The sequence below is a fragment of the Lissotriton helveticus genome, chromosome 2_1 (genome assembly GCF_964261635.1).
Source record: "Lissotriton helveticus chromosome 2_1, aLisHel1.1, whole genome shotgun sequence".
Classification (NCBI taxonomy): domain Eukaryota; kingdom Metazoa; phylum Chordata; class Amphibia; order Caudata; family Salamandridae; genus Lissotriton; species Lissotriton helveticus.
Window position 1 is genome coordinate 1,241,553,296 of NC_136059.1, and position 18,948 is coordinate 1,241,572,243.

The window sequence follows — 18,948 nt, forward strand, 5'->3', positions numbered from 1 at the left end:
GCACGGAGGGGTTCACATAGTAACTTCTCGCTAAGAGTCATGAGAGACGGCGTCTCGGCTCATTCTGCTCCGTGTGGTCACCAAGAAGGCATTCTAGAAAGTCAGAAGCCTGAGAGGGCAGCTGTGGAGGGACACAGGGAACACTTGAGAAGCGTTGGGACCAAATAAAAGTCCAATTGGGGCATGCTGAAAGGGATAGGAGGGAACAAATGTTGCAAGACCGTAAGAAAATAAGTTACAAAGTGTGACTTTAAACATTAAGGGATGATCTGGCACCCACAAAATAGCAGATATCGCCAAAAGTTTAGCTTCCCCGGTGCCAAGGGAAAGGCCATGTGTGAGAAAGTGCCATCTTTCTGCATGCTATGCCCCACTTTTAGCTGAATTGCTGATGTGTTTTGAGTGTGTCCTGGGCTCCTGCTAATCAGGTACCCTGTCCTGGTAAATGGTACCACAGGTACCCAGGGCACGGTGACCAGAGTTGGCCTCTAAGGGCGGCAGCACTTATTGTGCCACCCCTGGAGGTCCTGTCCCCTGACACACACACTGCCTTTGCAGGGTGCGTCTTTTGTAACACTACAAAGTGAAGAGTCAACATGGCACACATCCCTGTGTGCCATGCCCACAAACTACTACCTTGACATAGATCAGTCACACCTGGATACCCTATGCCAGTGGGGAGGGTGCAGGTGCATGAGCCCTGTACCCCTACAGTGCCCAAGTCCATTCCCGAGCAACAACACAGGGTCCTGACTCTTTCCCAGCAGAGCTGAGTCAATCCAATGTAAACAACGAAACAAATGCCAATGCTGGACTACAGTCACTGTTCTTTATAACAAGTAATGGTACGAATAAAGCATACCAAACCGTTTATTACTTACGTCAGTGATTTATTTTAATCAATTTGAGTCTCTAAATTGAATTATTTTCATTCCATTTCATAAGACAGTTTTTTGTGCATATATACATTATATACAAAAGATACAAAACACAATGATTATTCCGTTTGCATGAAATTTTTACAAATTTACACTATAACAACACATATACACATCACTTTCGCTCCTCAAGCATACATCTTTCAAACCCGAACAAGAAACTTTAAAGTCATTAGAAAATGGTCCCTATGTCACGGTCTTATTAACTCATATACAGTCATAAATGATGTTTGTCTAGTCGTTTGAATTTGAATATTAAGAAAAAACGAATCCATAAAGATTTAAATCATGACCTATCTAGACAACTATTTTGCGAAAAACCATCAACAGTAACAGAGAGACCAGAAAGTGGTCGACGCGTTTTGAATCCCTTTGTTATGGGATTCTCCTCAGGACCCAAAGATTCTTAAAATTCTGCAGAGTCAGAGTTTCAAAAAATGAAGGTGTAGACAAAGTCTGGGCATCATGTTGTCCTTAATAGACGAATCAGTTTTTGAAAGGTGTTCGTCCATGGCTGGGGGTCAATAAAGTTCACGGTTCCAATCTGCACGGAGGGGTTCACATAGTAACTTCTCGCTAAGAGTCATGAGAGACGGCGTCTCGGCTCATTCTGCTCCGTGTGGTCACCAAGAAGGCATTCTAGAAAGTCAGAAGCCTGAGAGGGCAGCTATGGAGGGACACAGGGAACACTTTTGAAGCGTTGGGACCAAATAAAAGTCCAATTGGGGCATGCTGAAAGGGATAGGAGGGAACAAATGTTGCAAGACCGTAAGAAAATAAGTTACAAAGTGTGACTTTAAACATTAAGGGATGATCTGGCACCCACAAAATAGCAGATATCGCCAAAAGTTTAGCTTCCCCGGTGCCAAGGGAAAGGCCATGTGTGAGAAAGTGCCATCTTTCTGCATGCTATGCCCCACTTTTAGCTGAATTGCTGATGTGTTTTGAGTGTGTCCTGGGCTCCTGCTAATCAGGTACCCTGTCCTGGTAAATGGTACCACAGGTACCCAGGGCACGATGACCAGAGTTGGCCTCTAAGGGCGGCAGCACTTATTGTGCCACCCCTGGAGGTCCTGTCCCCTGACACACACACACTGCCTTTGCAGGGTGCGTCTTTTGTTGCACTACAAAGTGAAGAGTCGACATGGCACACATCCCTGTGTGCCATGCCCACAAACGACTGCCCTGACATAGATCAGTCACACCTGGATACCCTATGCCAGTGGTGAGGGTACAGGTGCATGAGCCCTGTACCCCTACAGTGCCCAGGTCCATTCCTGGGCACTGTAAGTGCAGTGCTGCCATTAGGAGTATATGGTCCTGGGAGTTTGTCATTACGAACTCCACAACACCATAATGGCTACACCGAAAACTGGGAAGTTTGGTATCAAACTTCTCAGGACATTAAAACCACGCTGATGCCAGTGTGGGATTTAATGTACAATGTACGCAGAGAGCATCTTAGAGATGCCCCCTGAAACTCGACCAACTTCTAGTGACCAGATTGAGTGGCTGTTTAGGCTGCCACCAACAGTTATGTTTCTGGACCCCTGGGTCGAGAGCTTGCGGGCTCTCGGCCTGAAACAATGCACACCCTGGGACGTAGTGCCAAGCCTCCTCCCCCAGGATGGGTAGGGTTCAGCCAATTGCTGCTTTCAGCAACTGGTCTCCACTGGTTCTACCTCCCCACTTTGAGCGGGAGAGCTGGCGGGAAAAACAAGTGAGGGAAATAAGTGTGCCCACCTCTGCCAACTCCTCCCATCAGGTGGGGGAGGCAAGGTGAAGCACAACGGAGTCCCCGCCATCTTGAGGATGGGAGGACCCAAACAACCAGGGACTGGCTCCTGCCCCCCTCCCACTGGAGAGTGGCACAATAGGGGGGTGTGCCCACCCCAGGGAAAGGACCCATTGGTCCCTGCCCTTTACCTACCTGTAACGCCCTATAATCTAGTATTTATTTGGGGGTACCCTGAACCTTGCTTCCTCGGATCCAGAAATGCCAAGAAAAGAAGGACCAAACATCCATGCAGCCAGCTAACAAGAGGAAGACACCCACTGACTTAACACCAGCCCTACAGGCCTGTCTACCCTCGAACCTGCTCGTGAAACCCCGGCGTGTCCAGCAACCTCGGAAACTCTCGGAAGACCTGTCTACCTTCACTTCCAAAGACTGCTTCTCCCGTGAACACTGGATTTGTTCCAACAGCAACCTCTAGCAGCAGCCAGAAACCGCAAATCCAGCCCACTCTGCACCCGCCGAACCCGGCCAGAGCGGAAAAACACCAAGAGGAGCTCATCCCGACGATACTGACCAGAGATCCAGCCAACCCCTGACCTGCCTCAAGCCTCCTAACCACGACCAGGAGTTGGTAATAAGATCAGAACCCAAAACACACCCCTACACCAGACACCCCACGGCCTTGTGTGCCCAAACCAATGGTGCCTAACCAACCCGTAACTTCCCAAATTACCTCTCGAAGTGGTGGTCGCACCCAGTAGTCTTTAGTCTCCCTGACTGCAGTGCTTTTGCAAATCGGAGGTTCTCCATAGAAAACAGGGTGCCCGACGTCGAAACAGCACTCTGCACCCGGCCGCCCTAGTGCCGCTGAAGGTGTAACAAGAGTTTATCATTTACCCTGGGGGACCACCAGAGTCTAACCCCAGAACCTTAACTCTCACGGTCAATAACTTACCTGCGAATCGATCACCTGTTATTCCTCCATAGGATAACATTGACAATTTTCTTCCAAAAAGTTTCTGAATGTGGAGTTTCGAAATCTAAAAATATGCTTTAAAAACCGCACACATAATGAAAACGTTTTTACTTACCTGTTGGCAGGAAATGTCCCAGTGCTGAATCTAGGTATCCAGCACGGAGTTAGAAAAGTAACGTGAAAAGTAACGTACCTGTATTTTACTGATGAAGTCTTTTCATTTCAATGTACTGTATTTGCCTAAGTATTGCAATCTACTGCATCCCTGTAAATCAAACAAAGTACAATTCCTCTTGCACTTTCAAACTGTTCTATAATCAGCAACTAATCACTGTAAAGTATTTAATGCTTACCTGATCCAAGCTCGCTTGGTTCTAAAAATAAATCTATTTTTTATACAAAAACAATTGGTCTAGAGATCAGTCCTTCAGTGTGTGAATTCATTTGCTGACTGAGTGTGTACATCAAATGCTTAACACTGTCCTCCGATACGGCCTTACTGCTCGACCACTACCACAAATAGACAGTAAGGTTCTATCTAACTTTAACCTGCGCCTACCTCTGGGGTCACCATGACTATACACACTATGCTTCATTTTGGTGTAGTATTTATAGAACCAGGTTTCCTACACCTGTTCCAGCTAAAGACAGCACAAACAATAAAACACTCAACAGGCAGGCTAAAAGCGGGTCAAAGCCATGAAAGTAGCACAAAGCAACAGATTTGACCAAATGGGAGGCATCTATCTTTGTTGAGGGACGCCTCCCAGCCAAGATGACATTTCTGATCTTGGGCGGCAGATTAGATAACTTTACCGTCACCTCACAATTACCACACATGAAGGTGGCGAATGCGTATGTTTGGCTGCAACAGAAGGTCCTCCCAAAAAGGCAGCCTGATTCGGAGGACAGATGCTCCTGCTCAGGAGTTTGGGATAACAAACTCTTTTGTCTGTCTGGAGCCACTAGGATAACTTGGGCCGTCAGTCCTGATATACTTTAGTATGGGTGGAATGACGTACAGGATTCCTTCCTGAGTTCAAGCATAAAAAGAGTGAATCTCCAAGCAACAGCCGCTTTGGATAACCCAACCTGCATAAGTGACGACTTCCTTGCACCATCTCGCGATGTAGGCGCCATCATGATCCGCACAACATCAGCAGCTGAGTTTGTCGGCCCTGGCATTTAGAGATCTGCTAGGAGTAGGACCTCTTGGCACAGAGTCCACTATCCCACACCACTCCGTTTGTGACAATATCATGTGGCACTAGTGTTGTAGATTTACACCTAAAACCAGCCATATTTTGATGGATGGAAGGCCCTCAATGCCAATGGCAGTTTTTTACCCACAAATGCACGTGTTGCTACTGAAAGCTGGACTAGGTTATAGTGCAAATATCCTGGACTCTAGGCTCCGGAGGGTAGGCACGGATTAGCACTGTATCCAGAACAGCTCAAATGAAAAAGAGCAGCTGAGACGGAGTCAGATGTGACAAGCATGTTGACAGTGAACCCCAGTGAATGGAGGAGGTTCACCATAATCTGGAGCTGGGAGACAACTGCCTGAGGTGAGCCCACCGTCAGCAGTTTATCATCGAGGTATGGAAGACTGGAACCCTTGACCAGCAGAGGTGAGCTGCAACCACCGCCATCACTTTAATCAACACCGGTGGGGCATGGGTGAGGCTGAAGGGGAGCATAGTTAACTGGGAATGCTTCTGGCCTACTGTGAACCACAGGTAACGTCTGGACTTGCAGGACAGGGATGTGAAAAGAAGCTTCCTGCAAGTTCAACGCTACCATCCAGAGTTGACGGCAAGAAGAGACCAGAGCTGGCGGATATTGTATACGAGCAGACTACGGAAGGGACAAAAGCACTGCTGCTTTGACTGGGAAGGCAGAGAGGGGACCGTGTACCTGGCAATGGATAGGCTTTCCCAAAAACTCTTAAGCAGTTAATCTGCTTTCTCGCCAAACAAGCAGAGACCATCAAATGACATTTCAATAAGGGATGAATACTCACCCCCGAAAACCGAGTGGCTTACTACCAGGTGTGGCGATGGAGCACCACTGTAGGCAGGGCCATGGTCCAGCTGAGCGAGTCTCATGTCCAGTCCACACCGGATAGAAAACTTCGTTTGCCCCAACCATCCACCACAGCTTGGTTCAGCATAGTGTGCCCTCTTCACGAAGCATGGGAAGTAGCTGAGCAACCGAGTCCCATAATGCATGGTAGTATCGGCCAAGAGACACAGGATGTTCACCAACCACAAGGCCAAGCTGGTCGAGGAGGAAATTTGCTTCGCAAAAGTATGCAACCTCTTGGATTCCTGTGGTGCAGGGAGATGCATTAGAGTAACTTTGGCTGTTGAGGACTGTACCTCCAGACTCTCAGGGGAGGGAGGTCAGGCCTCGAGGGGTGGGATGATTGCGCAGGGCATTCAGGCAGTGCATAGGAGCCCCAGTACAAGGTTTAACCTAGGCCCCTGGAAGAAAATCAGTGAGCTTTATTGAAGGGAAGTAAAGGATTAGCAGAGCCCACAACATGGTAAAGCACCACCTAAGACATTTTGCTTTAGCTCAGCCACAGGTAGTTGAAGGTCCAGAACCTTCGCTGCCCTGCGGATCACAGCATCAAAGGAAGCAGTCTAGGGAGGTGTCCAGGCTGCTGGGGTCACCCAGCTACTCATACCAGTTCTCTTTCCGGTCAGGGTCATCCCCAAGGGGGCCTTCCCTTCTTCCTCATCACCCCCATCAGTAAGAAACAGCTTGTCCACATGGAGCAAGTCCAAGGGTGGACATGGTCTGGACAGCGCTGTGTCAACTTGAGTTGCAGCTCTAGGGAATAGGGGCGGGTATAGTCAACCATGGCGGCATCAGAACAGATACAGGGGTCATTTCACAGAGCCCAGCTGTCGTCGGTAGGGGTCAAACCCACTGGCAGTAGTCTAGCCAGAGCACCTTGCAGCTCCGTGGGGCTTGAAGGCACGCCAGAGGGAGCTGTGGCCCAAAGATGGCATGCATAGAATTCTAAAATTTCGACTGGGTCGGAGTCACTCAGGAAGAACTCTGGGTAGCAAGGAGCAGGCCCAGACAGCAGCTCCATAGGAGTAGGGCGGGGCATAGAAGCAAGAAGTTTGGACAGGGAAGCTCAAGAATGCTTCAACTACTTCTTGTGCTTGTTATATCTTGGGCAGTTCCTGTGGACAATGGTCTTCCCGCTCCAAGTAGTTTTTAGGGTCATCACCAGGAGCTTCATCTCAGTCTCTCGAAACACCTAGATAGAGGAAAATCCAACTGCACTTTGCGTAGGCTTTGGCATAGTGACCCAACCATAGATACTAAAGAGACACCATGTGGGGAACATACAGACATGCATCATTCCTCGCATGGATTAAACCATGTAGGTTTGGTAGGGTACTGGTCAACAAAGAGTGGAAGAAAGTGGTTAAAGAGAGATCAAGGTAGTTCTACTAATCCATGCTACTGGTACTGAAGGAAAGGAACTGATGTCACTGTGCCGGGATTGCACCTATTTAAGCACAGCAATGTGACTTTTTAAGCTGAGCCAATCAATACCACCTACAAGCACACAAGTACTGCGTAAGATTTTCTAGATCCAGTCTGATGCCTGGATAATAATGAACGCTGATGAATCTGCAGTTTGAAGCCTCTATCCCCCCCAAAAAAAATTAGAGCAAATTGTTTTCATTGCAGTGTTTGCCACAGAGTTCTGGAAAGGCTCTTTTCAGACAGTGAACAGCAGTCGGAACCTGCTTGTGACACAATATTAAATTGCAGCATGGATGTGGCAGGGCACGTAAGTACCCTAAGGGGCTACAATGACAAGTCAGAACAGGAGACAAACCGATCTCTCCCAGAAAACACTAAGATGCTTTCTCATATGCAACATCCCTCAGACTTTGAAAATGTACAGGGGCAACACACTGGATGCAAAGATCTGGGCCCCGACAACCACCAGGAGTACCATCTTTGACAGTATATTGGGGAGAGGTGAGAAGGCTGACAGAGCCAGGTGATTAGCAGACATCACAAGATGAAGTGGTGAGTTTCATTCATCTAAAGCTTTCAGCAGTCTGAACTTCAAGCATTCTTCTCAGACAATCATTTCCATTTCATTAAACAGTGATTAGACAGAGTCCTATTACAGGAGGTCAACTGTGGACACTTTCCATTTCAGGCAGTGGTGAAAGTGCAGATGGCAAGACAACTGCAGGCCTCTAATTAAGAATCTTAGAACTCTGGTGGCAACGGTTATGGCAGACAGGAGAGGCATTGAGCTAGTAGATCGAAGCAAGTAGGGATGGCTGGAAAGGCTTGTGCTGGTAATCCAATAACTGATCCAAGTGTTCAGCACTTCTCGTTGACTTTAGCAAGGAGAACCTCCCTGAAAGAGGATGCCCACTGACCTAAACATCATTGGAGACACCTGGCCAAACAAGTCTTGTTTGGAAACTGTTCAACACTTGGCAGTAAAATCTTGCTAGAGGACTAAATAACTTTTCCACATTCATCGAGACCAGACAAACTGAACTGGATTTTGAAAGTACTGAGACGCCAAGATAAAAAGTCCTCTTCATACCAAAGCCGGTGAGATGCACAATATTTTTTTCTGCATTGTGTGATTGGCAGGCATTTGTAAGCTGGGAAGTTCAGGATGGTGTTGGCATTTGCCCATCACCTTGCCAATTACATACTGCTGGAGAATATAGTCGGTGGACAGATAAGATTTTCACATCAAACATGAGGTGATCAACTTCACTGGGCCTATAGTTTAAGGCCCAAAGACCAAGTCCAACTGCTTATTAATAAGCACTGGTTAAATCCAGAGCGTTGTGGCATAAACTACTGGAGCTGAAAAAGAGTGAGCAAGACTGTCTAGACTAGATGTTGGTTGGCTGGGAAGGAGGGGGGGGTGGAGACACAAAAATATGGGTATGGGACTGAGCACAAGAGAATCAGGTTCTCATATGTGCCTCAAAATCAGAAACAGATAACTTGCGAGGGGGAATAGGTACAGGGATAGGGTCCATATGAACAAAGTTACTTCATGGGATATTGAAGCAGTTTCAAGCCGCTCCACTGGGTGGCAGGTAACCAATTCGAGAATGGGAAAGCCAGGGTGCAGAAGTACAAGACAACTTGCCTGTAACCAAAACCATGAATCCCATAGCATTCTGGTGTAAACAGGTTACTGTTCTTTCGAGTGTTTCACTGTGATTTCAGAGGACACATCCACTTGTTACTCCTACTATTGTTCACTTTCAAATCATCATTTGCTGCTTTCTAACTGCCTGGTTCTAATCAACTCCTAAATTCTAGACATACTTTAAACTTACCATATAATTAAGTTTGAGGCTAGCATAGTGTCATGGTTGCAATATATGCTCACAAGTTTCTAATTACTGGGAAAAAGAAAAATCCCAGCAACTCTTATTGCAAAACTTTCAAGCACACCATAAAAACACACGTAAAGCAACCCTCCACAGATTCCAGGAAGGCATCCAATTACTGCCACATTAATGTTTCACTGCCAGCAGAACATCTTAGACAGCTACCAAATTACAGGAAAATCGGCAAATTTCACCACACTTGAGAGGTTTCTGAACTGCAGTTGACACTGCATAAATTCTTCTGCACTAAATTCCAAACTTCACACAGACAAGAAAAGACTTGAACAGATCGGAGCTACTCACTACTCTAAAGAACAATCTTTGGGTGCACACTAGGGCAGTTTTAAATAGATCAATATTAGCAGGCCTCCCACAGTGCATGCTAACGCAAAGCAGCTATCCTTAAAATATGTGCAGGCTACAGCCAAACTCAGTTCTCACAAGAGAATAATGCAAAGGATCAACAAAACCAGCCATGGTAATTATAGCATGCCAGGAAAAGACAAACAGCTATGTGTTACCTCACACTGGTCTACAACATACTGGCGCTCTGGGTGACTAGAAGAGAACGGTTGTTTCTGAAGCAACACCCTCAAATGGGTTAATTGTTAAAACCAATGGGTTATCACAGAGCAAATATAATTTAGATGGGCCTAGTGAGATGTTTAAAAAGCTTCACAGGATCAGGCACCTAGACTGGGTTTTGGCGGGTAGAACATTTTCCATGTCTCAAATATTAAAACTTGGTCAAAGAGGTCTTCAATGTCAAATTAAAGACCGTTGAGTAACTAAGCCAGTTGGTGCTTCGTTAACCCGACACATCAATGAACCCCAGCAGGTATCTATATCCAGCTAGCACCTATCCTACTTTGGAGCCCACCAGAAAATGACCAGTCACTTCCCCCATGCCTATGCTCCCACCAACTGAACTGGCATTCATTCAAGCAAACACGGATTCGCAACATTCAGGAATGGCCTGTGGATTGCTCGTTCCATTAGCATTGCAAAAAGTGCCTTCAAACTTTTCATTCCCATCAGGAATCTGGTCCAGAAACCTGAAAGGCTGGTGAAACAGACCAACCTTTCAATAAACTGATTCAGAGGCGGACTGCCAACAACGTTGATATTTGTTCCTCAATCTTTGGAGGTGCCAATCAGTGTTTTGACAGACCCTGAAATTTCACATGGGCAGTTATATGTGCACACATCAGCAACCAGACAAGTCCAAGTGAATAAACCACTACCCCATACAAAGCATTTAGACCGTGAAAAGGTAGTAAAGTGCTAGCATGGCATTTTCAAAACTGCAATTTCAATCCAACATCAGTACTGGAATCCTTGATAATAGCATCATCTCATACACCTAGCTAATCCTCTTCCCATATGAGGACTCCTTGAACTCTCAAGCAAACCTCAGCAGCTGCATGTCCAAGGTTGCACTGGCTGTGAATCAATTGCTTGAAACTCAGACGTGATAAGACGGATTGATCTTCTTCAGAAAAGACATTCTGATCTTCTGACTTGTGGCCCACAGGGTTGGGACCAATTCAACACCCATTCAATACTACCAGGATCCTAGGACTCTTAACTTACAATCAAATCTCAATGACCAACCAAGCCAACACAAGCTAATCCATCTGCTTCTAAACGGCTCTTGAAGGTCTGTCACGCAAACTCTTACCACCAGCAGACTGGACTACAGAAATGCCCCCTACAACCACCATCTGACTCGCCATGACTGTCTCCAAGTCACACAGAACGCAGCAACAAGACTCAAACTACTTAATCCTTTTGGGTTCCGGAGTAGCATACTACTCACTGAAAAACCACTTTGATGCCTCGTCAGGGGTAGTAACGGATATATAAATGCAATTTCAATACCACACTGCATGCATATATCCAAACACCTCCAGAAGTTCTACTGGCTCCCAAACCTCAAACTCAGTGTTCCAGCTCCTCACATACACTTACAAAGCCCCTCTTCAAGCTCTTCACATACACCTACAAAGCACTACACAACCAAGGCCAAGTGAACCTCAGCCACATGCAGTTTCACACACCAGTGAGACAACTGTTCCACCAACAACCTCCTCGCTCAAGTCTCCTGGATCCGTCCAGCCAGAGATGGGGCCTGTGCCTTTTCCTAAAACCGCCTCAAAAGCCTGGAATGCTCTCACCACCCACATCAGAGCTGCTAGCCCCATCCTAGTGGTCCACGTTATTCTAAAAGCATGCCTGTCCATTATTTATCGGAAAGACTCATTCCTCTTTTTGGACACTAGCATACACTCCCAGGTGTCCTCCGTGCCACGCAAATAAAGCACACCACCACCAGGTCCTGAAGTTAAATACCAGTTGTGGACTGCAGCAACTATTGTGCCACCCACTACACCGGCTGTGCACACATTACAACAGGTCTACCCTGTGCAGCCGGACTGCTACAGTGTCAGACCTGCAGTGCAGCATTTTGAAATAACCCTCTTTTCTGAAGGCGAAAACCACCTTTTTAAATATTAGTAGGTCATCCCTATGCAAGACTTCCAGCCAGAGTACATTAGAACATGCAGGGTGGGGACTGTGGACCTCCTGCTTTGGCCTACCAGACTTCTGTCTCTGGGATTGCTGTGGGTATGGTGTGTGCTTCAAACTGGATTTCAGTGGTAGATGCGGAGGATCAAGTATTACCATAGTGCCACTTTAACCCAAGCCTCAGATCCCAACTTAAGTGTGGCAGAAGACTTTCCCCATCTTGACAATAGTGAGGAAAGACATTTTGAGCTTGCTTGCAAAAAGGCAGACATGATCTACTGAAAAAAAGTAGTCAGATTTGACCCCAGGAACTTTACCACATTGGTTAGAGAGGGGTCAAAAGTCAACCTCATGCACTAGCTTGTGCCAGACATTAAAGTGGCATCCATAAGGACCCTCTTTCTGGACCTGCTCTGTGACCTGGACAATTAGACCTGCAGGACAAAGAAGTGAACTGCAAAAGTCAGCTGGCTGACTTCCTGTATGGCTACCGGGAGACAAGCTGCAAGACGCTTTTTCTTTGAAGTCTCCAGCTAGCTGACCAGTTGTTACTCGACCTGGACGGAATTAACCCTGCTCTTGGCCTCTGCCTGACACCCTGTGAGTCTTTAAGTGTCTCCTCTGAGGTCCTCCGTAGTGTATTCCTATGATTGAATGGAGCTTAAAAGATTAAGTCAGAATCTGAAATCTTTGACCAGGAAGTACCTGGTTGGTGCATCTGACCATCGCTACATGGCAGTCAGTCTCAAAACATACCTAGGTCGTAATCTACTGTGACCACTGGCCATCACTGGCATGTGGTCGCCCAATTTTTACTTAAACAAAATCCAATAAGGGTACCGTATTATCAATTTTAGGAGTTTTATTAAATGTTACTTGATTTTCTCATTCGGCTTACAATTTTTATTGCTTTGAGTTTTGACTGGATTATTGATTTGGTATTGCATAAATACTTTAAACAGAGCACCAAATTTGTACCAAGCTACCATAAGGTTGAGCTCAGGCTAATGAGACTTTAAGGGTTCACCCTAACAAGAGTTGATTACTTCTTATGTGGGCAGTCACCTACTGCAAATAATCCAATTCCTTACAATTATAATACATGAGCTTTTCGTCAAATGACTTTAAAGACAAACATCTGCTTGAAGTTCTTTGGTAGTGTGAAAACTAGCAGAAGGGCTCACTGAAAGCCCCATTTCAAAACCATATGGCTTACTTTCAGAGAAAGCTTCCCACAATTTGATTAGTGGTATGCGAGGACGTCGGTCTTTGCTGAAGTTAGTCTGAATAAACATCCTCTACAAAACATTGTCATAGTAATCGGTTGACTTCTATAAAAGGCAAGACTAACACATGCCTTCGCAGCTAGCCCAACATGAGAGGAACCGAATAGTTTTCATGAAATAGGATTACTTGGAAGAAGGGAACAGTCTGCAGAGAAACCAACTTTGTTCAATGGCAGTTAATCTTCAGGATAACCTTGAAGATATATCCCCCAATAAGAGTGCCAATTAGCCAATGTCCCAAAATACACAAATCACCACTTTCAGATGTACACTCAATAACGATCTGTTGAGCTACTCCAAGAGGAAAGGATGCTGAACTGCATCTGTAGAGTACACAGTCTCCTGTCTTCAAAGTCTCAGATTTACCAAAAGTAATGAGTAGACCAGAATATTCCCAAAATCAGGCCTGCATGATCAATCTCAGAAAAACATAGCCTAAAGAAAACTTGGTGCCCCCAGGCTTAATCCCAGAATACCAGCTAAGTGGTGAAATGTTGAGCTATTTAAAAATAAAACCGTGGTTCCACTACTGTAGTGTTCCCCAGATCTGGAAGAAACCTATGGCAGGCACAATAGTGAATCCTTTTGTTGAAAATGTACAAGACCTGCTAGGCATCCATGTTGAGAAAGAATCACTTGTGCAGACTTGTGGGTCATGCGGTACACTCAGGAGGCTACATATGCAAAGAGAAAGGGTGGAACACAGCATAGGTATGGTGAAGCCCTTTCCTGACAATCCTGCTTGTCACAGATATGCAGACAAAAATCTAGCTTGGTCCAGACTGCAAATAAAAGACTAGATATTCTACCATGAGAACCTTTATTTAAACAGGTGGTTGTGGACACTTTGCAATTAGAAGCAATCTTCCAGGTAAATACAAATTGATCCATTAAAACCCATAGCGCACCCAGTACAAACAAGAAAGGACACTGGCACCAGTATTCTTTGTAAATGCATGGCAACTCCAGGTAACCTTTTATCTCACTCCACAACATAGACTCTTGCTAAAATCCCAGTAGCCTGAAACAGAGACAATGCATGAAAACATTTTTCTGCTAACACTGTAGCAGATATTGCCAGACCAAGAGCTACTTACACAAATGACAGGTAAAGTGGTAAGCAGCACCACTTACCCCAAAACGGCTGAAAACATTGATTGTGTGTGCATATACAGGAACTTGGGATTCTACCAATTTCTATGTGACTAAGAGGAATAGTAGACACGTGCATTGTTGACCTGCTAAAGAGACTGAGGCCATGTTTATCCAGTTAAGGACTTAGAGGAATAGGCCACCCACAGAACCTCAGACAAAGCGTGATACACACGTCATTTATGGACATGTCCTTAAGTCTCTGTGGTGAAACAGCACAAGATGGTGTGTTCCACTTCAGAGAACTGATCTAGAATGAGATATATGACAACATTTAGGTCCTTCTTCCCAGTAACTCATTTACACTATTCAAAAAAAGACTTGAGCGAGTGATTGACAAATTACATTGGAGAGAAATCTATTGAACATATTGTCATTAAGGAACTTCAGTTAGAATCTAGTAACATTCCATTAGAAGGAAAATGCAGTTGAAATTGTACTCCAATGAGCAAGTCAGACAGCAATAGCTACGTGATACTCCGCCATGGGAAAATAAACATCAAAACTCAAACCAAAAGGTCAATCTTAAAGTGAGCTATTCTGCCAGAATAGAACACATCTATATCCCAAAAAAAAAGAGACACTTAGTAAATCACAAAATTAAAGGAACAGCTATGTCAAACAGTCAACTATAATTTACAGGGGGAAAAACACTCCGCCTGATAAAACTAATATGAAAAAACTTAAATTATCCTATTGTTTTTGATTAATATATTATACTTAATTTGCAAGATCTTTGAAGGACAGTTACAACAAAAATGCAATGTCCGTACTGAAAGGGAGGATGATGCAGCAGTAAGGTTACGACCAGGCTGCAAAAAACCCTTACAGACTGTGCTCATTTGCAACTTTTCCAATAGGACTTGCATTTATTGCAATTTCTATTTAAAGATTGAAAGTAAGCACTGTCAACTGTGCCACAATGTTAACATACACTAGATTGTTTTATTAGTATAGGGTTTAATAAGGTGCACCAGATGAAACATGTCAGTATCTAATAATAAATTAACATGTTCAGTCGGAGGGCAAAAAAAAAAAAATCAAAAAAAGGTTTTCCAGATAACCAACATTAAAAAAAATAAACTCTTACACGGGCTCCAAAAATTGTGATTCTCCATATTTAGTTGTAGAGTAAATCTGGAGGGTGTGTGTATCGGGGGAGAATGAGTAACCATGCCCCTCTTCCTTATGCTGGAAATGTACTAAGTAAAGAACACATAATTCCTGAATTTAAAATGACAGTATACTGTTTACAACACTGCAGCCTCTAAATGGTCAGGTGCGGAGCTTTCAGTCGAATCTTGATTTTTTTCTGAACCCAGTAATTTCGCGCACAAATTTACAACCAACCTTCATAAGTACAAATATAGTATAATGTTCCTACAGAATTAATCTCCTCTCCTGTCCCAAATGATATGTAAACCTGAAAAACTGAAGCATGTCTGAAAAAGTGATTTAATTTATCGAACTTTAAAGCAGCATGAGATATTTTGAAGTGATTAGTTTAGTGGCATTTTTGGCGTCCAATATTGCTCCATTTTTTTTTTTAACTATCTTGTTCCAAGTTTAGCAGAAATTGTAGACCGCAACCGTTTTACGTGTACCAAGAGGTGGAGAAAAGGGTGTCTGTTTATAGCAGTTTGTTAATCTATTCATGTGACATTTGTTCAAACTACATGAACAAGCATAGTGTCTTAAGTTTAGCCTAAAAAGAAAAAAATAGCAAATATTACATTTCCCATTACAATACATTAATCAATTACTTTTATCAAATGTAAACAGATTGGTGGTAACCCCTTTTGAATTAATTGTTCAAAGATAAACAATGAACAGCGGAGGGGGCATTATAACATTACTGTACCTTATCCACACCCTGAGCATCTTTAAACAGTATAAAGCCAAAACCCCTTGATCGCCCTGTGATGGGATCTAACTTCAGTGTGCAGTCTACAACTTCTCCAAATTTTGAAAAATAGTCCTTCAGATCTTTCTTTGTAGTGTCCCAGCTGAGGCCTCCGATAAACATTTTCCTGTAAAAACAAACCTTAATATTAAAATTCTTATGTGACAAAAGTATGCCCTAAGAGCAATCATGCTTTAAAAACAAGTAACGTTTTCTAGGAAACCTCACTGTACATGGAGGGTCAAAGTACAACTACTAGAATACAATTTTATTCAGACCTCACCCTTCCAAATAATGTATTCAGACTACCAAAAAAGTACAAATAGATAATATACATTAAAGCATCCAGACAGCACAAAGCGAACATATACCTTAAAGTTTTATCTTACCGCACTGTTTTATCCAATATTTTGTCTACGAAATGTAAAGAATTCTGGAATGTTTCAAACCAATTAAACTACGGTGAGTCCAAATATCTTTCAAAGCAAGATTTCACTGCTTTGGACTTTAATAGTTTACCAATAGACAAATTTTAAAGTAATTATAACACTATTGTTAACCTCTGCAACAATTTACATGTAGTATTGATACAAATAAAGGACACCAATATTTAAATGAGCAAACGACCAATTAATATGCATTATGCCAATCCAGACACTCGAATAAAAAAAAAAAACCTGGGTTACAGTCCGAGCTAAGATTACCACATAAATGTAAAGGGATAATACATAGAATTTTAAGATGCACAGTGCTTGGAATTACCCTACAGCATCTTATAAAAGCACAATAAATGCACATGTAATTTACTGCTGGTAAAATACGTTAATAGAAATGCATGCATTAATTGTAAGACAACTATTACATATTTAACATTGATTTTGTATTGACAACTTTAAGTGTTAAGGCACAATAATTGACAGGCCACCATTTCAGGCGAACGCCGCACAAATCAAATAGGTCCACCATTGTTAAATGTTAAACTAAAGTTGGAAGTATGAGAAACAGTGAAAAAACATTTTTCCACTCACTAAAGTACATGTTATCGTAAGGCTGATAACGTTTTTACATTAAATGCATGATTTATTAAAGGGTGATAACGTTTTATATTAAATACAAGCTACTCGCAGCGGTTCCTAATAGATCGTGCTGTGAACACAATTTCTTAGAACATGGATAGAGTGAAATAAGCACCAATATAGAATTCACCATGCCACAAAATATTTTGACATGTTTATTGAACCGTCTCTCCAAGACACAAATCACTAAAATCCAACCGCTCCGAAAAACAATGCCAAAAAACAGTTGCGTCAATCACCAAGCTTGTATCAGACCACATAACTATAGGTTAAGAGCTAACCAGGGCACAATATCTCCCATTTTTTCGCAACCATTCGGTTGTAATACTTTTTTTTAAAGTAACCAAACAAATTGTGCTCCAGGGCATTTATTTGGAATTTGAAAACTTTGCATTAGACCCGAGCCGTAACTGTAAAACACAGGAGCAAAGGACTTCTCTACAACTTTGGCTTTAACCTATTTAAGTCACTGATTATAAAAACCTGAGGAAAAAAATTACTTGATTTGTTCATTACCCAACACGGAAATATACTTCATGAATACAATTGACGTATTCTAAACACAGGTAGGTCAGTTTTAATATATACTCGATTTTTTGTTGTTTTCTAACAAAACTAAAACCGACAGAAAAATGGAAACTGAGAACCGTGCAAGGATACCAATTGTGGCATGGGTGATCAGGATGACGCGGCTTCCCCGAAACACGACCCCTCACAAGATGGAGACAACCTAACGCAGCAAATCACTGAAACTAGTGTTACCGCCTCGTGGGCACCACATTTAAGACTGGCCCTGCTACCTGCAAATTAGGATTCATATCACCACGAGAAAGCTACTGCTTTACATGTTCGTGTTTGCTTTTTACGATGAGAATTGAAATAGGGAAAGCCTTTCATGCACCAATTCTGCAAAATGTGCATTATCACATATAAATTAGATTTTGCAGAAACCCAGTATGGACTACAACCTAGTCTGGAATCTAAAAAGTTTCAAACAGCTGTGTAATCGGTATCTTAAACGCAGGCTCACTTTCAAGTGAAGACAATGCCTCCTCCACACTCTGGATGTCCATGCCACAACATGATTGCTGCAGCTTAACATTAGGAGCACTGGCCACGCTAATGCGACAAAACATACAACGTACAATACAACATTTCATGCAATAGCACATTAAAGCTAGACCTATTGGCTTTGCCAAAGCTGGGTGGTGGTTTGAATCTGGAGGTACTTGTGCAATCTATTGTGGGGTTGGAGTGTAAGCGGTGGTATTCTAGGTTGTGCTGTTAGTATTTGTACTGGTGGTAGTACCTTCACAAGAACAATTTGAATGTGATAAAGTGTAACAGTAGACTACTTATTAGATATAGTTTGTGCAGCGCAATGTAAGCACTGAACTGGAGGTAGAATGTTAGACAAAAATACTGCTATGCATGAGCGTAGGTTTTGACAACAGACATTTTATGTCTGTAGGAGAGAAGACCTACTGTCTCCAATAGCTTGGGATACGTACAGAGACTTGGTTTTTTGTTCAGCCCATGATCACGTGACTTTCTCCTCTCATTTCCTTGCTACTTATTTAGTGACGTGACTCCCTATTCTTTATCCCGATTCCAGAACATTTCTTTGCCATGTGTTGATTCGTGCCCTTCCCCTGCCTACATTCATAATGGAAAGTGTTTGGATTTTGATGTTTAAAGAAAAAAAAAATAATCTAAACAAGACAGTATGTCATGACAACTTATTCTTTCGGGATTAGTGATACAGGAATCATACGATCTGAACAGATCAATTGACATAGTTCTTCAACAAGTTTCTGCCCATTGATATCCTCCCGGGTGACTAGTGAGCCCTACAAGTACCGGTAACACGGAGATATGCCCAAGTATGTGGTTAGGCCTGGGAGCTGTTCCACGCCGCGCGGAGTTCCGCAAGCAA

General features: G+C 43.5%; 1 protein-coding gene across 6 annotated transcripts in view; it reads right to left on the minus strand.

Annotated features, from left to right (window-relative positions):
• HNRNPD (heterogeneous nuclear ribonucleoprotein D) overlaps positions 1-18,948 on the minus strand; it is an 85,469-nt gene that overhangs the window by 61,496 nt on the left and 5,025 nt on the right. For all 6 annotated transcript variants that reach the window (XR_013607139.1, XR_013607140.1, XR_013607141.1 and 3 more), the window contains exon 2: positions 15,895-16,063. Coding sequence is in view for 3 of the 6 variants with exons in the window: in XM_078676141.1 (XP_078532267.1) it covers positions 15,895-16,063 (169 nt within the window). In the remaining 3 variants the exon portion in view is untranslated. The remainder of the gene's footprint in view (positions 1-15,894; positions 16,064-18,948) is intronic.